Consider the following 21,421-nt stretch of genomic DNA (forward strand, 5'->3'; position numbering starts at 1 on the left):
CCCCAAATAAGAACATAAGAAATAGGAGCAGGAGTAGGCCTATCGGCCCCTCGAGCCTGCTCCGCCATTCAATAAGATCATGGCTGATCTGATCCTAACCTCAAATCTAAAAACACAAGAAGTCGGAGCAGGACCCGGCCACATAGCCCCTGGACCCTCTCCGCCACCCACAGGGCCTTGACCGATCCGAACTCAGCTTCATGTCCAATTTCCTGCCCGCTCCCCGTAACCCCTAATTCCCTTTACTTCTAGGAAACTGTCTATTTCTGTTTTAAATTTATTTAATGATGTAGCTTCCACAGCTTCCTGGGACAGCAAATTCCACAGACCTACCACCCTCTGAGTGAAGAAGTTTCTCCTCATCTCAGTTTTGAAAGAGCAGCCCCTTATTCTATGATTATGCCCCCTAGTTCTAGTTTCACCCATCCTTGGGAACATCCTCACCGCATCCACCCGATCAAGCCCCTTCACAATCTTATATGTTTCAATAAGATCGCCTCTCATTCTTCTGAACTCCAATGAGTCGAGTCCCAATCTACTCAACCTCTCCTCATATGTTCACCCCCTTATCCCCGGGATTAACCGAGTGAACCTTCTTTGTACTGCCTCGAGAGCAAGTATGTCATTTCTTAAGTATGGACACCAAAACTGTATGCAGTATTCCAGCTGCGGTCTCACCAATACCTTATATAACTGCAGCAATACCTCCCTGTTTTTATATTCTATCCCCCTAGCAATAAAAGCCAACATTCCGTTGGCCTTCTTGATCACCTGCTGCACCTGCATACTAACTTTTTGATTTTATTGCACCAGGACCCCCAGATCCCTTTGTACTGCAGTACTTTCCAGTTTCTCGCCTTTAAGATAATAACTTGCTCTCTGATTTTTCCTGCCAAAGTGCATAACCTCACATTTTCCAATATTGTATTGCATCTGCCAAATCTCCACCCACTCACCCAGCCTATCTATATCCCCTTGTAGGTTTTTTATGTCCTCCTCACTCTACTTTCCCTCCCATCTTTGTATCATCTGCAAACTTTGATATGTTACACTCGGTCCCCTCCTCCAAATCATTAATATAGATTGTAAAGAGTTGGGGACTCAGCACCGACCCCTGCGGAACACCACTGGCTACTGGTTGCCAGTCCGAGAATGAACCATTTATCCCAACTCTCTGCTTCCTGTTAGATAACCAATCCTCCACCCATGCCAGAATATTACCCCCAATCCAGTGATTCTTTATCTTGAGCAATAATCTTTTATGTGGCACCTTGTCGAATGCCTTCTGGAAGTCTAAATACACTACGTCAACTGGTTCCCCTTTATCCACCCTGCACGTTATGTCCTCAAAGAACTCAAGCAAATTTGTCAGACATGACTTCCCCTTCGTAAAGCCATGCTGATTTTGTCCTATTAAATTATGTTTATCCAAATGTTCCGTTACTGTCTCCTTAATAATAGACTCCAAAATTTTACCCACCACAGATGTTAGGCTAACTGGTCTATAATTTCCAGCCTTCTGCCTACTACCCTTTTTAAATAAGGGTGTTACATTAGTAGTTTTCCAATCTGCCGGGAACTTTGCTGAGTCCAGAGAATTTTGGAAAATTATTACCAAAGCATCCACAATCCCTACTGCCACTTCCCTCAAGACCCTAGGATGTAAGCCATCAGGTCCAGGGGATTTATCTGCCTTGAGTCCTATTATTTTACTGAGTACCAATTCCTTAGTGATTTTAATCGTATTAAGCTCCTCCCCCCCTCGAGCCCCCTGTTTGTCCAGTGTTGGGATATTCTTAGTGTCCTCTACCGTAAAGACTGAAACAAAATATTTGTTCAGCATTTTTGCCATCTCTATGTTTTCCACCATTAATTTCCCGGTCTCATCCTCTAAGGGACCTACGCTTGCCTTAGCCATCCTTTTTCTTTTTATATAACTGTAGAAACTCTTGCTATCTTTTTATATTTTTTGCTAATTTATTTTCTTAATCTATCTTCCCTTTCTCAATCAATCCTTGAGTTACTTTTTGCTGTCTTTTGAAGACTTCCCAATCTTCTATCCTCCCATTAAGTTTACCTGAGGAAGGAGGAAGTCTCCGAAAGCTTGTGAATTTAAAATAAAATTGCTGGACTATAACTTGGTGTTGTAAAATTGTTTACAATTGTCAACCCCAGTCCATCACCGGCATCTCCACCCCATTAAGTTTGGCTACCTTATATGTCCTTGTTTTTTTTTATTCGTTCACGGGATGTGGGCGTCGCTGGCGAGGCCAGCATTTATTGCCCATCCCTAATTGCCCTCGAGAAGGTGGTGGTGAGCCGCCTTCTTGAACCGCTGCAGTCCGTGTGGTGACGGTTCTCCCACAGTGCTGTTAGGAAGGGAGTTCCAGGATTTTGACCCAGCGACAATGAAGGAACGGCGATATATTTCCAAATCGGGATGGTGTGTGACTTGGAGGGGAACGTGCAGGTGGTGTTGTTCCCATGCGCCTGCTGCTCTTGTCCTTCTAGGTGGTAGAGGTCGCGGGTTTGGGAGGTGCTGTCGAAGATGCCTTGGCGAGTTGCTGCAGTGCATCCTGTGGATGGTACACACTGCAGCCACAGTGCGCCGGTGGTGAAGGGAGTGAATGTTTAGGGTGGTGGATGGGGTGCCAATCAAGCGGGCTGCTTTATCTTGGATGGTGTCGAGCTTCTTGAGTGTTGTTGGAGCTGCACTCATCCAGGCAAGTGGAGAGTATTCCATCACACTCCTGACTTGTGCCTTGTAGATGGTGGAAAGGCTTTGGGGAGTCAGGAGGTGAGTCACTCGCCGCAGAATACCCAGCCTCCGACCTGCTCTCGTAGCCACAGTATTTATATGGCTGGTCCAGTTCAGTTTCTGGTCAATGGTGACCCCCAGGATGTTGATGGTGGGGGATTCGGCGATGGTAATGCCGTTGAATGTCAAGGGGAGGTGGTTAGACTCTCTCTTGTTGGAGATGGTCATTGCCTGGCAGTTATCTGGCGCGAATGTTACTTGCCACTTATGAGCCCAAGCCTGGATGTTGTCCAGGTCTTGCTGCATGCGGGCTCGGACTGCTTCATTATCTGAGAGGTTGCGAATGGAACTGAACACTGTGCAGTCATCAGCGAACATCCCCATTTCTGACCTTATGATGGAGGGAAGGTCATTGATGAAGCAGCTGAAGATGGTTGGGCCTAGGACACTGCCCTGAGGAACTCCTGCAGCAATGTCCTGGGGCTGAGATGATTGGCCTCCAACAACCACTACCATCTTCCTTTGTGCTAGGTATGACTCCAGCCACTGGAGAGTTTTCCCCTTGATTCCCATTGACTTCAATTTTACTAGGGCTCCTTGGTGCCACACTCGGTCAAATGCTGCCTTGATGTCAAGGGCAGTCACTCTCACCTCAACTCTGGAATTCAGCTCTTTTGTCCATGTTTGGACCAAGGCTGTAATGAGGTCTGGAGCCGAGTGGTCCTGGCGGAACCCAAACTGAGCATCGGTGAGCAGGTTATTGGTGAGTAAGTGCTGCTTGATAGCACTGTCGATGACACCTTCCATCACTTTGCTGATGATTGAGAGTAGACTGATGGGGCGGTAATTGGCCGGATTGGATTTGTCCTGCTTTTTGTGGACAGGACATACCTGGGCAATTTTCCACATTGTCGGGTAGATGCCAGTGTTGTAGCTGTACTGGAACAGCTTGGCTCGAGGCGCAGCTATTTCTGGAGCACAAGTCTTCAGCACGACAGCTGGGATGTTGTCGGGGCCCATAGCCTTTGCTGTATCCAGTGCACTCAGCCGTTTCTTGATATCACGTGGAGTGAATCGAATTGGCCGAAGACTGGCTTCCGTGATGGTGGGGATATTGGGAGGAGGCTGAGATGGATCATCCACTCGGCACTTCTGGCTACTATCCTTAATTTCTTTACTTAGCCATGGATGGCTGTCATTTCTTTTACACCCTTTTTTCCTCAGTGGCATATATTTTTTTTGAAAGTTGTAAAATAACTCCTTGAATGAACACAACGGCTCATGTACCGTCTTACCCTTTAATCTATTTTCCCAGTCCACTTTAATCAATTCCGCTCTCATTCCATCATAGTCTCCTTTATTCAAGCTCAGTACGCTTGTTTGAGAACCAACCTTCTCACCCTCTAATTGGATATGGAATGTAACCATGTTATGGTCACTCATTCCAAGGGGATCCTGAACTAGGACATTATTACTTAATCCTGGCTCATTACACAGGACCAGGTCCAAGGTTGCTTGCCCCCTTTTTGGATCAGTTACATACTGCTCAAGAAATCCATCCCTAATACACTCAATAAAGGCTGCTCTGCCCAATTTGATTTGTCCAGTTAATATGATAGTTAAAATCCCCCATAATTATAGCTGTTCCCTTATTACATGCCCCAACTATTTCCTGATTAATACTTCTTCCAGCAGAGTTGCAACTATTAGGAGGCCTATATACTACGCCCACGAGTGTTTTTTTCCCCTTATTATTCCTTATCTCTACCCAAACTGTTTCATTATCCTGATCCTTTGTCCCAATATAATTTCTCTGTATTACAGTGATTCCTTCCTTTATTAACATAGCCACCCCACCTCCCCTTCCTTCCTGCCTGTCCTTCCTGATTGTTAAATACCCTGGCATGTTTAATTCCCAGTCGTTGTCACCCTGCAGCCATGTTTCTGTAATGGCCACAAGATCATACCAATACGTAGTTATTTGTGCCGTTAACTCGTCCATTTTGTTACGAATGCTATGTGCATTCAGATAAAGAACTTTCAAATATGTTTTGTGACACTTAGTTCCTGCTTTTTCCTCTTTTAACACTTTACCTTTTACTCCATACCTTCTGTCCCTTCCTGTTACGCTTTCCTCAGTCTCCCTGCTCAGGTTCCCAACCCCCTGCCACTTTAGTTTGAACCCTCCCCAACACCACTAGCAAACACTCCTCCTAGTGGAGATGTGGGGGAGGGCATTAAACAGGAAATTAGAGACACATGCAAGAAGGGTACAACTATAATCATGGGTGACTTTAATCTACATATTGCTCGTTTGGTTTGACCAATCTATAATACTGTGGGGGAGGAATTCCTGGAGTGTGTACGTGATGGTTTTCTAGACCAATACGTTGAGGAACCAACCAGAGAACAGGCGATCCTGGACTGGGTATTGTGCAATGAGAAAGGATCAATTAACAATCTTGTGCAGGATCCCTTAGGGAAGAGCGACCATAACATGATAGAATTCCTCATTAAGATGGAGAGTGAAGTAGTTGAAACCGAAACTATGGTCCTGAATCTAAATAAAGGAAATTACAGAAGTATGAGGTGTGAGTTGGCTATGATAGATTGGGGAACTTTACTAAAAGGGATGATGGTGGATAGGCAATGGCTAATATTTAAAGAACGTGTGCAGGAATTACAACAATTATTAATTCCTGTCTGGCGCAAAAATAAAACAGGAAAGGTGGCTCAACCGTGGCTTACAAAAGAAATTAGGGATAATATTAGATCCAAAGAGGAGACATATAAAATTGCCAGAAAAAGCGGCAAGCCTGAGGATTGGGAGCAGTTTAGAATTCAGCAAAGGAGGACAAAGAGATTGATTAAGAGAGGAAAAATAGAGTATGAGAGTAAACTAGCAGGGAAGATAAAAACTGACTGTAAAAGCTTCTAGAAATATGTCGAGAGAAAAAGATTAGTGAAGACAAGTGTAGGTCCATTCCAGTCAGAAATGGGGGAAATTATAATGGGGGAACAAAGATGGCAGAACAATTAAACACATACTTTGGTTCTGTCTTCACAAAGGAGGACACAAATAACCTCCCGGAAATGTTAGGGAACCAAGGGTCTAGTGAGAGGGAGGAACTGAAGGAAACCAGTATTAGTAAAAAAAAAATAGTGCTTGGGAAATTAATGGGGCTAAAGGCTGACAAATCCCCAGGGCTTGATACTCAACATCCCAGGGTACTAAAGGAAGTGGCCCTGGAAATAGTGGATGCATTGGTGATCATCTTCCAAAATTCTATAGACTCTGGAACAGTTCCTACAGATTGGAGGGTGGCAAATGTAACCCCACTATTTAAAAAAAGGAGGGAGAGAAAAAACAGGGAATTACAGACCAGTTAGCCTAACATCAGTAGTGGGGAAAAGGCTAGAGTCTATTATAAAAGATGTGATAACAGAACACTTGGAAGGCATTAACAGGATTGGACAAAGTCAGCATGGGTTTATGAAAGGGAAATCATGCTTAACAAATCTACTGGAGTTTTTTGAGGATGTAACTAGTAGAACCAGTGGATGTGGTGTATTTGGATTTTCAGAAGGCTTTTGATAAGGTCCCACACAAGAGGTTAGTGTGCAAAATTAAAGCACATGGGATTGGAGGGAATATACTGACATCGATTGAGAATTGGTTGACAGACAGGGAACAGAGAGTAGGAATAAACAGGTATTTTTCCGGGTGGCAGGCAGTGATTAGTGGGGTACCGCAGGGATCAGTGCTTGGGCCCCAGCTATTCACAATATAGATCAATGATTTGGATGAGGTAACTAAATGTAACATTTCCAAGTTTGCAGATGACACAAAGCTGGGGTGGAATGTGAGCTGTGAGGAGGATGCAAAGAGGCTCCAATGTGATTTAGACAAGTTGGGTGAGTGGGCAAGAACATGGCAGATGCAGTATAACGTGGATAAATGTGAGGTTATCCACTTTGGTTGTAAAAACAGAAAGGCAGATTATTATCTGAATGGTGATAGATTGGGAAAAGGGGAGGTGCAACGAGACCTGGGTGTCCTTGTACACCAGTCGCTGAAAGCGAGCATTCAGGTGCAGCAAGCAGTTAGGAAGGCGAATGGTATGTTGGCCTTCATTGCAAGAGGATTTGAGTACAGGAGCAGGGATGTCTTACTGCAGTTATACAGGGCCTTAGTGAGAGCACACCTGCAGTTTTGGTCTCCTTATCTGAGGAAGGATGTCCTTGCCATGGAGGGAGTGCAACGAAGGTTTACCAGATTGATTCCTGGGATGGCAGGACTGACTTATGAGGAGAGATTGGGTCGACTAGGCCTATATTCACTAGAGTTCAGAAGAATGAGAGGTGATCTCATCGAAACATATAAAATTCTAACAGGACTAGACAGACTAGATGCAGGGAGGATGTTCCCGATGGCTGGGGAGTCCAGAACCAGGGGTCACAGTCTCAGAATATGGGGTATGCCATTTAGAACCGGGATGAGGAGAAATTTCTTCACTCAGAGGGTGGTGAACCTGTGGAATTCTCTACCACAGAAGGCAGTGGAGGCCAAGTCATTAGGTGTATTCAAGAAGGAGATAGATATATTCCTTCCCCTCCCGCGCCGCCTTCCCTGTTGAAAGTCCTCATTCTGTCAGCTCATCACTCCATTGGAGGTTCACTCTCTGTCTTTCCCAACCTCTGTACCCAGACCGAGTAAGGACGGCAGGTTTCCTTCCCTAAAGGACATTAGTGAACCAGTTGGGTTTTTACAACAATCCGACAGCTTCATGGTCACTTTTACTGACACCGACTCTTTATTTAAACAGCATTCAAATTCTCAAACAGCCACGGTGGGATTTGAACTCTCATTCTCTGGATTATTAGTCCGGGCCTCTGGATTACTAGTCTAGTAGTATAACCACTACACTGCAATACCATTAATTAGCTGATTCCAGCCTGGGCAGTAGGAGTGTTACAATTGACCTCACATCCCTCAGCTAAGAAAGGAAAAAAAGCACGATTCCTTGCTTCTGATGACCATCCAGTGAGCCCTGCTTGTGAGAGTGCAAGCGTATGGATATATGGCTCCCCATGGTTGAATAGCTTGATAACGTTCACTGTCTGGGTACGTCCGTTTAAACAAATGGGCAGTTGGGTGAGGTACTGGAGTCAGTGCCATCCTATATATGAGAGGTTAGCAACAGCCCAATGGTTTGAGAACTTTGCAAAATATAATCTGGTTAAATAATAGCAGCTTTTCAATAGTCCCTTTTGGAAGGGACAGTGGAGGCAAAAATTCTGGGCTCATCGAAGTGGCAGTGGGACTGTCGGTTTCATTGGGAGGAGGAGTAGGATGTCCTGATTCCTCATCTATACCTAACCTTGGTGGTGGGCTGAGTGAAGGTGAGGTTAAGCTCCCCTCGGGGGAGGAAGGATTGCATTAACGCGGAGCTGAGGGCTTAACGACGTAATTCTAGTTGTGCGTTGAGTGTCTCGTAATATTGACCGTTTGTTTCCTTTCAGAAGACGATTCCTGGGATCTGATCACGTGTTTCTGCATGAAGCCCTTTGCTGGCAGGCCGATGATCGAGTGCAACGAGTGCGGGACTTGGATCCACCTCTCGTGCGCCAAGATCAGGAAGTCCAACGTTCCCGAGGTTTTCATCTGCCAGAAGTGCAAGGACTCCAAGCAGGACATTCGGAGGTCGAACCGTGCCCGGACCGGGCCCAAGAAACGCTTCAGCGAATGACTAGTCGGAGGCCTGGCGATTCCGGCAGGTTGTAGAGACAATCGTGCACAAGGGAAACAGGAGAGGCTGTTCTGAGAACTTTGTGGGGCCGGGCCTGCTCCTGTCCTGCTCTGAAGTTGAATATTTGCCTTCTTGACAAAACTCAATGGTGCAGGATTCACCGTATGCTGAATGTGTATATATATATATATATATATCGGAGACCTGGAACTAACAGCCTCTTCTCACTCATCCAACCTCACCGCAATCTCTTGTTTCTTTGGTAGTAATCTCACTAAAACCCGGGACTCGGTGGAGGAGACTGGACCTAGACGGTGACGTGTTCTGCACTGTCCTATTTAAAGTAGACCTGTGGTTTCACTCATTATGAAGCAGGACTTCTATGTAAAGAGATGCCAGAAAATGCCATAGATTATTTGTTACTATAAGTGTGGACTGTGCCCATTGTCAATGGAACAAAGGGGAATGTTTGAACTTTGCTACGTTGCAGAGGACTACCATTGAGGGTGGGGGAGTAGCGGGGTTGGGTGGGGGCGGGGGGGGGGGAGTAGCGGGGCAGGGTGGGGGAGTAGTGGGGATGGGGGGGCGGGAGGGGGGGGGGGGGGGAAGAGTAGTGGGGGGTGGGGAACCCAGACGTGAATTCTCTGTCATAAAAATGCAATTCAGTCACGTCTGTTGCGTGTAAGCATGGCAGTGAAAACCTCTCCTTAAGTTCTGGTTACAGACCACCTCGTCCGAGTGAACCAACCACCAAAGATTAAAATGGTCACACGAATAGGCCTTGGCCTCAAGTTTGAGAAGTCGCTATGCAAAAATCTAGGTGTATGGTTCCACGGACGTGTCATGACGCCACATTTAACCTTTGGACAGGCGTCTGGTTCATCAGGACTTGTCTTGCCCCTCTTTATTTCCTCCCACTCTCCCATTCTAGATATAAAAAAAAGTGCAATTATAACTTGAGATTTGTTTCCCGTTGAATAATGGAAATGAAGCTGTTTGTTGTCTCGAGGTGTTGGTGATGTCACCAGTTTCTAGGCAGCTGTTTGCAACCGTTGTAGAGGCTTTAATCTTCGAAGTTCGCTCCCCAAACTCCCGATGGCCCAGTGGGTACACGGTGCAATACTGAGCCGTGCCGACAGCTCTGTACCCGACTTCACTAGGTTAGGGCAGAGGACACGTCGCCCAGGTACCTACCCCCATTTTGCTTAATAGCGTGCCAGTGTGGATGAGAATTAAGGGCACTGCATGGGCCCCTTCACGGTGGAATAGTCTATTGACGCTCGGTGCGTAGACTCACGCGTAACAAATGACCGCTTGTGTGAGGTATTACAGGATTTAACACTCAACAAACTGCACCCAGGCACGAGTCAGTGCCTTGAGCAGAGGTCCTACCGAAACAAGCCACCAGCGGAGCTCTCTGGTAATATGGTGGCACATAGACCGAGGGAATGGGAACTCAAACATTTGGCCCGTTTAGTTCAGTTACACTGCCTTAACTCAACCACGCAATAATATATCCCCCAATCGGAATACATCACTATGTTGTTGTCACTGGGATTTCACAAACATGTAACGGTGAACATACATAATGGGCCACCTGAACTGTGTATAACACCCAACCCACAATTATAGATTCCGTCCTTCCAGACTTGGATTGTTGCTGGCGAGAGCACTTTAAGCTGTACAACCCCGGGGTTCAGTACTGGTCTGTCACTATAACAATGGGGTACAACGCTGGTCTGTCACTGTATAACACTGGGGTACAGTACTGGTGGGTACAGGTCTGTCACTGTATAACACTGGGGTACAGTACTGGTGGGTACAAGTCTGTCACTGTATAACACTGGGGTACAGTACTGGTGGGTACAGGTCTGTCACTGTATAACACTGGGGTACAGTACTGGTGGGTACAGGTCTGTCACTGTATAACACGGGTACAGTACTGGTGGGTACAGGTCTGTCACTGTATAACACGGGTACAGTACTGGTGGGTACAGGTCTGTCACTGTATAACACGGGTACAGTACTGGTGGGTACAGGTCTGTCACTGTATAACACGGGTACAGTACTGGTGGGTACAGGTCTGTCACTGTATAACACTGGGGTACAGTACTGGTGGGTACAGGTCTGTCACTGTATAACACTGGGGTACAGGTCTGTCATTGGAGGGGATGAATCTTTAAAACTGTTAATCCAGCTCCATTTCCCCCTCCCCCCACCAAGGCACTGACTTGCTCACACTACAGTCGTATTGGTCAATTGTTTATAAATGCGTCAGTGTAAGTGTTTGGGGTTTTTATTCTGAACCATAATTAGTGCCAATTCTCCTAAGTACTTATAACTATTAACACTACAACGGGGTAACACCACCCATGGGGTTTTCTGCTGATGCTGCGGACACTAGGGGAGATACGTTGGGGGAGATGCGTCCATGGTAAATGACAAAAAAAGTGTTTTTAGAGTGTTATTGGTTGGCGCTGTTTCCTTGTGATTGGTTTTGTTTTTGAGGTCGCTGTGTTCTTGAGTATCAGGTTATCTGTGGAGCTCCGTAGCACAAGGTAGAAGAGTGGAACTTCACTTACTCAAGACTGAATAGCTTAAAAGAAAGAAAGAATGGGGTAATTTTGTTCAAATCATTTGGTTTTAGCGTTAACTGAACGTTTCACTGTAGCCGGAACTGACAGATATGAGTTTCAAATAATGTTTGTTGGTGAAAATCAGGGATGAGGAATTAATTTGACAAAACAGATTTTGAAATACAGCGAACAACATTTTAAAAAAAAGTTTTCTGTTTTTAGCAACTTGGGCTTTTAAAGGGAGGAATGGCGATAGTGAAAGTGCTGCCTCTGGTGGCTCAGTTAATCATTACACTGCCTGAGCTGAGTTAGGTCCATCTCTGTTGATGGTGGGGCTAAGGGTGCTGCAGTTGGTCTCGATTGGCCCCTGGAAGTTCTGGCTCCTGATTTCCCCCATCCGATTGAACCCACCCCTCCATGTGGACTTTGAACATGAAGAGGACCGGGGGGTCCGCCTCTGTGGTCGAATAGCCAGCCGATGATCTCTGTCTAAACTCGCCCACTTGGGACAAGGTACGGGAGCAAGGCCGGTGACTGTGGAGACTCAGCGAGAGGCCACCTGGAAGGGAGAGTGGGGAGAGGAATAATAGGATGGGAGGGTGGAATTAAACGCACAAATGGAGGAGCAGGACGGTGGTTTATCCAATGTAGGTACTGCCTCTTTAAAGAAGCCCAGAGGTTTTTAAACTACAAAAAAATGTTATCCCTGGGCCCTGGGTATTTAGCCCAGCATTAAGTTGCCATGTAATTTTCCATTTGTAAATACCCCGGAAAGTGATCTGTAAATAATTTTGTTTGAAAAGCAAAGGAAGATATTATGGGATATAGACGGCTTGAAAGAGCACGTTGAGGTTACTTGGGATGTGGTTTAAATTGCACTAAAGCCTTTCACCACATGAATCACCAGAGGGGATCAGCCCTTACCTTGTATTACTTTGTACAAATGTAAGATAATCAGGCCCTGCGTTTGTAAAGTGCAGGCTGCGTTTACGATGTACCTGTTTATTCCTTAAGGCCAGTTTTCTGTGGAAATGATTTGTATTTTCTGTAGGGCGTCACCTTGTTTTGTTTTGATGCAGGAAGAGGAGGGAGGGGGAGAGGTGAAGAGCATTTTAAAATGTTTCTCTCTCTCTCTCTCTCTCTCTCTGCTTCCTTTCTGTGTCGGCCTTGCACATCAGGCCCATGCCTGGGTCTTGATTTGGTGCCCTTCCCGTTGTTGGGCAACCATCGTGTTGTCTGGTTTTCTACTCTTGGGAGATCAAATAAAATCTACATTGAATATAAATCTCGGGAACTTGGCGTTAACATTTAGACGACGGGAGTAATTTGTGTCATTGTGATTGGACAGACACCCGAGCCCATTGTTCGTCTCGATGCAGAGTTTCGGCAGGCTATCCAACTGTTGCAGCCATCACCGGTACATTTCTGTCCACAAAATGGACAGCTGGGGTCAGGACTCATGGAATCTACAAATTGCTTTTTAGTTGCTAGCCCAGGGATGCAGGAACCCTGTTGCACCTCCACTACCACCCTGGCCTTAATCAACAGACCTGGCAGAGACTGAAGGATCAAACTTTGGATCTTCCTGTTCTGCATTGCTCAGCACCCCATCAGACAGCCAGACTCTCAACATCCCCATTTTGTTTTGTTAAATTCAATTTTCCTATCTTTATTCCCCGTTCTCTGTTCTATCTGACGTCCTTAGCTAACTGATTTTCCAAACCTGTCCTTTCCTGATAGTAGTAAGGAGTGAATAGAGCCTTGTCTGGAACATAGGAACAGGAGGAGGCCATTCAGCCCCTCGAGCCTGTCCTGCCATTCAATTAGATCATGGCTGATCTGTATCTCATTTATCCGCCTTTGCTCCATATCCCTAGATACCCTCACCTAACAAAAATCTATCCATCTGTCTTGAATGCTCCACATCCTTTTGGGGGAAGAGAGTTCCAGATTTCCACTATTCTGTGTGTGAAGAAGAGCTTCCTGATTTCACTCCTGAACGGCCTGGCTCTAATTTTAAGATTGTGCCCCCTTGTTCTGAATTCCCCCACCAGAGGAAATAATTTCTCTGTGTCCACCCTATCGAATCCCTTTGTCATTTTAAAACACTTCGATCAGATCACCCCTCAACCTTCTAAATGCCAGGGAATTCAAGCCTAGTTTGTACAATCAGTCCCCATAATTTAACCCCTTAAGCCCTGGTATCATTCTGGTGAATCTGCGTTTGTATTTCCTCCCAGGCCGTTCAATCCTTCCTGAGGTGTGGTGCCAGAAACTCACTGCAGTACCCCAGTGTAACTATGTGTAGCCGGGCTGGACAGGTGACCTTGAGGCCTACGTCAAAGGAACTATCATTAATGCCAAGCCCTTCACCCAACAGCTCGCCTTGAACCTCTACTGAATTTCGGGCACTATGGCTAGACCAATGGACCTGTGTGTGTGCACCAAAATTCAGGGAACTGGATGCACCTGTAGAAATATCGTGCCCTCCGATTAGATTCCATACCTATTGGGCAGTGGACTTGAGATGGGCAGTGGACTTGAGATGGGCAGTTTCACAGCAAGTTGGTCACCGCAGGATTCAATGGGGCCCTGGATTAAAACGTAAGCCCAAAACAGTGTAGATTTAAACTGATCTCTTGAGACTGACCTCACTTGACCCATTCCTCCTTCTTGGTTGTATTCTCTCCCTCTCTGTGATCTCGCTGTTGGACATACCATTCCAAGCAGAGAGGGTGTGAAGGTGACCTCCCCTCAACCTTCTAGAGCAGTTGGAAGGTGCAGCCAAGGGGGTGGGATTGTTCCCTCGGGGAGTAAACCACTTGACCATCACTCAGCACCTCCGCACAGCGCACTACCTGGAGGGCGGTCAACGATTACCCACTCTCACCACTTGGAGGAAAAGTGCATGGACAGGAGAATGACCACTTCCATACCACTCAAAGATCATCAAGGCAAGGAGGAACTCCCACTTATATTGCAGCTTTCACAGTTCTCGGACCATCACAGCCCATCACAACCAATTAATTATTTTTGAAGTGTAGTCACTTGTTTTGTAGGTAAACACAGCAGCCTGTTTTCACACAGCAGGATCCCACCAGCAGCAATGGGATAAATGACTAATTAATCTGTCTTTGGTTGAGGGATAAATGTTGGCCAGGACACCAGGTGAACTACTTTGAAAATATGTACAACAAAGAAGGTTTTAAGGAGGGTCTCAAAGGAGGAGAGAGGTGGAGAGGTTTAGGAAGGGAATTCCAGAGCTTAGGGCACGGCCACCAATGGAGGGGAGAAGGAAATGGGGGGATGCGCAAGAGGCCAGAGTTAGGGGAACGCAGAGTTCCGCGGGACTGGAGGAGGTTACAGAGATAGAGAGGGGCGAGGCCGTTAGAAGGATTTAAAATTGGATTCCTAAAAGCTTGAATAATTTTGGTGTAGTTTTGGGAGGAGTTCAAGGAGCTCAGGAGAGATGAAAGTGCTCAGCAAGTCTGAGAGGCTCCTGACCCAGATTACCTGGGGCTCTGGGTGCGGTCCATCGATTATAAAGCTGAGGACGACCTGGCCTGGGTGTCTGGTTGTGTTACACAGAGCCTCCCCTGTGAGGCAAACATGAGATTATTTCAGATGTGACTTTCCACCGCAAGTTCTGATGAAAGGGGCTTCACCTGAAACATCAACCTGTTATTTCCCTTTCACATGTTGATAGACCTTGCTGTGTATTTCCAGCATTTTCAGTCGTTTATTATTATTACAGGTTTTTCCAGCACTGGTCTTCCTTAGATTAGGGAGTGGGTCTAATTGGATTGCTCTTCCAACGAGCCAGCACAGGCACGATGGGCCGAAAGGCCTCCTGTGCTGTATCATTCTATGATTCTAAGATCATGGCTGATCTGTATATTAACTCCATCGACCCGCCTTGGTTCCGTAACCCTTAATATCCTGATACGGAGATCACGGGAGAAGCAGAGGGAGGGGACGAGGGACGAGGCACGTCGCCCTGACGGAGCCTGTCTGATTTTCTGTCAATGCAGAGAAAGTCAGGCAGGTGGCGATGTGGGTAGGCATTCCCTCATGGGTGTGGCCCTCGCTCAGCCTGATTTTTCTTGTGTTAAAACCGCACCCTAGTGATCCAATAGCCCCAGGGTCAGGAACAAGAATATTTACCCTTTCATGTTTTTTTTTCCTTTTCACTATTCAAATCCTGTCAATTATGAGTAGTTTATGCTTCTCTTCCCTCTTCTCCCCAAGTAACAGGTTCCATCAAGTAAATTCTCATAAAGAAATCAGTTGCACCGTCTTAACCCTATAGTGTCGGCAGTGGCTCAGTGGGTAGCAGTCTTGTCTTTGAGTCCAGGAGGTTGTGGTTTTGAGCCCATAATCCAGGCTCACACTCCCAGTGCAGTACTGAGGGAGAGCTGCACTGTCGGCGGTGCCATCTTTCGGCTGGGATGTTAAACCGGGGCCTCGTCGGCCTTTTCAAGGTGGACGTAAAAGACTCCATGGCACTATTCGAGGAAGAGCAGAGGATTTCTTCCTGTGTCCTGGTCAATATTTATCCCTCAACCAACATCAATAAAAGCAGATTATCTGGTCATTGTCACATTGCGGTTTGTGGGATCTTGCTGTGCGCAGATTGGCTCCGCATTTCCTACATTACAACAGTGACTACACTTCAAAAGGTCGCTTGCCATTTTAATTCCCCGTCCCACGCCCACTCTGATCTCTCTGTCCTCGGCCTCTTACACTGTTCCAATGAAGCTCGAGGAACAGCCCCTCATCTTTCGATTAGACACTTTACAACCTTCCGGACTCAACACTGATTTCAATAACTTCAGATCATAACCACTGCTCCCATTTTTTCGGACAGCAGGTGCTGGTAAAGGTTCTGCTGTTGCCATTTACAGCTCCTCTAGACCGATCCTTTGTTTCTTTACTTGTCCCATTCCCACCCTCCTTGCCTTGCACCATCATCCCTTTTGTCATTAATCACTCCTGCCCTCCGCCCTATCACAGACCTTCCCTTTTGTTCTTTCCTCCCCTCTTCCCCCCCCCCCCCACTTTCTCTGACTCTGTACTTGCTTAAAAACTTTAACTCTTTTAACATCTTCCAGTTCTGACGAAAGATTTTCGACCTGAAACGTTAACCCTGTTTCTTTCTCCACAGATGCTGCCTCACTTGCTGAGCTTCTCCAGCATTTTCTGTTTTTATTTCAAAAGTACCTCATTGGCTGTAAAGCACTTTGGGTCGTCCTGAGGTTGTGAAAGATGCTATATAAATGCAAGTTCTTTCTTTTCTATAGGGACGAGGTAACTGTGACAAGTCCCTGCTTAAGAAGTTTTGTTTTATACGGCCTGCAAGCAAACTACTGCCTTGCGTGTATTTACTTGGCCCCACCACATGAGGGCAGTTGTGAGACTGGAACTGCTGTTTACCGGCTCCAGTTCAGAAGAAATGCTGGAACTGCAAATAGAGATCGCAAGATTGCTCGAGTCTCCGGAGATTAAAAACTAATCTCCAGGACACCGCTGCAGTCAACACCTGGGAGACAAAGCGCAGGGACTATTAAAAAAAAAAATTATGTTTTAAAAAAATTTTCTTTGAGCACTTTTGTTTATTAGTTATAAAAATATTAGAGATGGGGGAAAAAAAATTCTGTTTGACAATCAAGAACCATCCAATCGGGTAATAAAGAGTCTGTTCGCTTTCTGATTGGGGTGGGAAGGTGGGGCATCGTGAGGATGGACATGTTGGGTGACCAATGGCGGGAGTGTGGGGGTGGGGTGGTTGGGGGCAGAAGGTCATGTGATGAAACTTCCAGGAATACATCCAACCAGGATTGGCAATCCTTAAATCCCAAAATCTATTCCAGGTATCGTTCAGTCTCTGTGTGAAGAACATCCTGATAGAAGCCCTAAAGTTTCCTTTTATTAGTTTTACTAGATTCAGAGAAAGTATTTCCTCTGGTGGGAGAGTTCAGAACAAGGGGGAATAATCTTAAAATTAGAGCCAGGCCGTTCAGGAATGAAATCAGGAAACACTTCTTCACACAAAGGGGAATGGGAATCTGGAACTCACTCCCCCAAAAGGCTGTGGGCCAATTGAAATGTTCAAGGCTGAGATTGGTAGATTTTTGTTGGGTAAGGGTATCATGGGATATGGGGCAAAGGTGGGAAAATGGAGTTGAGGTACAGATCAGCCAGGATCTAATTGGATGGCAGAAAGTTCGAGGGGCTGAATGGCCTCCTCCTGTTCCTGTGTAAAGTGGGAAACAGCACGATGAGTTTTGATTTGAATACACTGGGGGAGTAGAGAGTGTGCAGGATTGGGGGGTGTGTGTGTGAAGGGTCAGGGTCAGGGTCAGAGGAACAAGAGGAAATGCAGGTGAGACTGACCGAGACAATTGTGACCAAATTGGTTCGTGTCTTTCTATATTCAAGAGCCCTCTGGCACCAAAGAAGGCAATTCATGGAAACTAGTACCTGCCAGAATGTTTTTTAAATTCGTTTAAATCTCACAAACTCAGGACCTTGATGTTGAGAGTGACGGCATTACTATGAGAGGGCAGTCTGATGGTGCGGCAGGTAAAAGAACTTCCTGGTTTGGCACCGTGCCAAACAGACCAGGATGATCACAGGTTTATTGTTGGTCGGCTGATCTCGGCTACGGCAACAGGTGTAATGTTACAATTGCCCTCTGTACCCTAGGCATATGTTATGGGAAAAAAATGGCCCAGGTGGAGTATAGTAGTTTTTTGCTTTTTTTTTATTGCTCAGCAAGAAATCGAACACTTTGCGTTTCAGTCACACACTGTCCCATCAAACACTCCCAGGGCAGGTACAGCACGGGTTAGGTAGAGAGTAAAGCTCCCTTTACACTGTCCCATCAAACACTCCCAGGGCAGGTACAGCACGGGTTAGATACAGAGTAAAGCTCCCTCTACACTGTCCCATCAAACACTCCCAGGGCAGGTACAGCACGGGTTAGGTAGAGAGTAAAGCTCCCTTTACACTGTCCCATCAAACACTCCCAGGGCAGGTACAGCACGGGTTAGATACAGAGTAAAGCTCCCTCTACACTGTCCCATCAAACACTCCCAGGGCAGGTACAGCACGGGTCAAATACAGAGTAAAGCTCCCTCTACACTCCCATCAAACACTCCCAGGGCAGGTACAGCACGGGTTAGATACAGAGTAAAGCTCCCTCTACACTCCCATCAAACACTCCCAGGGCAGGTACAGCACAGGGTTAGATGCAGAGTAAAGCTCCCTCTACACTGTCCCATCAAACCCCAGTCCTACCCTTTGAAGTTTGCCCAGGTTTGTTTCACTCGGAACCTTGAAGGCTCAGACGACTTTCATCCTATTGACTTGGACTTGATTTGAAACCAGTGCATATCATAAGGACAATCTCCATAAGTGGAATGAATCCCCTTAACTACATTATATTGCACCAGAGGTCATGTGGGATGTCCACCAAACTGAGTCTACTCCAATGGACAGTACATATGAAACTGTGAGACTGCTACATTCAAGCTAAATTAAGATTTATTTGGAGCAAAATAATCATACAGAAGCAGAAAGACACAGCAAGGAACTTACTTAATTTCTTGAGTGGGACTGGAACCCAAAACCTTCTGCCCTGGAGGCAAGAACACTACCAACTGAGCTAAACTGACACTTTCAGTATTATGAAAATAAATAGTGCAGACGTTTTCCTTATTTGAGGCATAAAAACTCTGCTTCCATGAAACCTTGCGGAGAATTTAATCCCACAAGCCTGGGTGGGATTTGAACTCAGACGCCTGAGGTGAAAGTGCCAATGCTGAGCCGAATTTCCCCCAACTTCCCCCGACATTAATGTTTTGGATTCGGAAATTGGAAGCACAATTTCAAAATTTGCGGACAACACCAAATTGGGGGGTGTAGTTAATACAAAGGAAGAATGCGTCAAAATTCAAGAGGACATTAATAAACTTGCAGAATGGGCGTGTAAATGGCAAATGAGTTTCAATATGGATAAGTGTGAGGAGGCCAGATACTCCTTGGCTAAAAAGAGTCTAAATGGGGTGAAGGAGCAGAGGGATCTGGGGTACAGATACATAAATCACATAAATAAAGTAGTGAAGCAGGTTAATAAGGCCATAAAAAAGCAAATCAAGCACTGGGGTTCATTTCTAAAGGGATAGAATTAAAAAGCAGGGAAGTTATGTTAAACTTGTATAGAACCTTGGTTAGACCACACTTGGAGCACTGTGCACAGTTCTGGTCTCCATATTATAGAAAGGATATAGAGGCATTGGAGAGGGTGCAAAAAAGATTCACAAGGATGATACCAGAACTGAGAGAATATCCTTATCAGGAAAGGCTGAACAGGTTGGGGCTCTTTTCTCTAGAAAAGTGAAGGCTGAGGGGTGACCTGATAGGGATCTTTAAGAAAATGTTTCCACTTGTGGGGGAATCCAAAACCAGAGATCATAAATATAAAATAGTCACTGATAAATCCAATAGGGAATTCAGGAGAAACCTCTTTACCCAGAGAGTGGTGAGAATGTGGAACTCGCTCCCACAAGGAGTGGTTGAGGCGAATCGCATAGATGCATTTAAGGGGAAGCTGGATAAACACACGAGGGAGAAAGGAATAGAAGGATATGCTGATAGGGTGAGATGAAGTAGGGAGGGAGGAGGATTGAGTGGAGCAAAGACCACTTGGTCTATTTCCGTGCTGTCGTTTCAATGTAACTCGATGTAAAACTGCTCACGTTTTATCACGTCAAATTACATAGAATCTACAGTATAGAAGCAGGCCATTCGGCCCAACTGGTCTAGCCTGGCGTTTTTATACTCCACACAAGCCTCCTCCCACTCAAATTCTCTCTCTCTCCACCCTGCCCCAATGTGCCTCCTCTCTCAAAAAGCAATATGTTAATATACAACATGTAAACGCAGTTCCTAAAATGTTTTATGACCGTTTAAATCATGGGAGATCTGTAACTGTTCCCCGGTAACAGAGCATCGAAATCCAAGGTTTCGCATCACACCAACCTGTTGAAAAGGCCACTTTGAATTTTTCTTTTAAACATTTTTCTCTGGATTTCCTAGGAGAGTTATCCCAAAGGTTTGAAGTGCAGGAATATTAAATGAGACACAAGGTATCCCAGTGAACTTTTCACGGGATCACTCTTCTCTTGCCAAGACCGGGTTTTTTCCCTTTAAATTCGGCACCACTGCTCTGGTGTAGAAGTCTTGCAGCTTACCCACGGTATCCTTCCAGAACTCTCCGTCAGATTCCACCGGAATCACGGCAACCTCACGGTCGGTGTAGACAACCAGGTCGGCCTTGTTCAGGCCCAGGACCGCCAGCTGGCACTGAATCTGGGTGAAGTAGGCATGATTCTTCTTCAGTTGGAATTCACCATTGTTGCGTTGCAGGCAGAAGTTTCTGTCATTGCAAGCCTGTGCGATGGTGTGGTTCCTGTGCTTGTAGGGGCACTTCACCTCCACCAGGCCAAGGGTAGCCCTTGTTTCTTTGTCAACCACTACACCATCAGGACTGGCTGCCAGCCAGGTCCTCGTGGGGTCTATGAACAGCCCGCACGGGCGGACGGATATTTGCCGCCCGGTGTCCTCAGACTTCAGCTTCTGGTATTTCTTAATGGCGATGGGCTCATGCTGGATCCCCCATTGCATCGCAGGCGTCGGAAAGTTGCAGCCCAGGCCCACGATGGACTTCAAGTAGGACTGAGGGATCTCGGTGCTTTTCCCGTTCACAAATTTGCAACGGGAAATCCTGTGCGCGATGGAGGCCGTGATCCGGTTCTTACGCCGTTCGAACCAGACCGGATTTTCCCTCTGGCCTCTTGTCTCTTTCTCGATCTCTGCCGCCATCTGCTCGGTGATCTCCTCTAGGTGCGGGGCAATGCTGGGTTGGATTTTTTGGCTCGGTTGGTTTTTGGAGCCGGCTGCTTTGCCCGATGCCTTGGACCTGCAATTGGCGTCACCAGCGGGCATGGCGGTTCGCGTGGCTCCATCCCTGCTGCTCTCTGCTCTCCTTCCATTGCTGGTTGGGTTGGCTGATCTCTGCGCTCCTGGGGTTCTGGTGCTAATGGTTGGTTTCGGAGCTCTTCCTGCACTCGGAGGTCTGGCTGTGCTGGGACTCCCGTCTTTTGCACCTGCTCCCTGGCATCTCGACCCCGAGGCCCTCGGACTGGCCGTTTTAGTAGCAGGAAATGGCGCCCCCTCCTGAGGCACTGGTTGGTTTGGGTCTGCTCCCTGCTTTTTCCAATGGTTGGAGGATCTTCCTGCCATTTGGGGACAATGTTTGGCTCAGGTTAAAGTCT

At 46.4% G+C, this 21,421-nt stretch overlaps 2 protein-coding genes across 8 annotated transcripts in view; one reads left to right on the plus strand and one right to left on the minus strand.

Moving 5' to 3' along the window:
• The window catches only part of LOC137331222 (PHD finger protein 13-like), a 115,784-nt gene extending 106,766 nt beyond the window's left edge, over positions 1-9,018 (plus strand). Inside the window, exon 6 of one of the 2 annotated variants that reach the window (XM_067994854.1) lies at positions 8,282-9,018. In XM_067994854.1, the coding sequence (XP_067850955.1) occupies positions 8,282-8,508 (227 nt within the window). In that variant the 3' untranslated portion in view covers positions 8,509-9,018. The remainder of the gene's footprint in view (positions 1-8,281) is intronic. The other variant, XM_067994855.1, reaches the window with a different exon arrangement.
• LOC137331223 (uncharacterized) overlaps positions 1-21,421 on the minus strand; it is a 126,106-nt gene that overhangs the window by 97,552 nt on the left and 7,133 nt on the right. For 5 of the 6 annotated variants that reach the window (XM_067994857.1, XM_067994858.1, XM_067994859.1 and 2 more), the window contains exon 2: positions 18,612-21,421. In XM_067994857.1, the coding sequence (XP_067850958.1) occupies positions 20,259-21,389 (1,131 nt within the window). In that variant the 5' untranslated portion in view covers positions 21,390-21,421 and the 3' untranslated portion in view covers positions 18,612-20,258. Of the gene's footprint in view, positions 1-18,611 lie in introns of those variants that run through there. The other variant, XM_067994862.1, reaches the window with a different exon arrangement.

Source organism: Heptranchias perlo, chromosome 13 (assembly GCF_035084215.1).
Source record: "Heptranchias perlo isolate sHepPer1 chromosome 13, sHepPer1.hap1, whole genome shotgun sequence".
Taxonomy (NCBI): Eukaryota; Metazoa; Chordata; class Chondrichthyes; order Hexanchiformes; family Hexanchidae; genus Heptranchias; species Heptranchias perlo.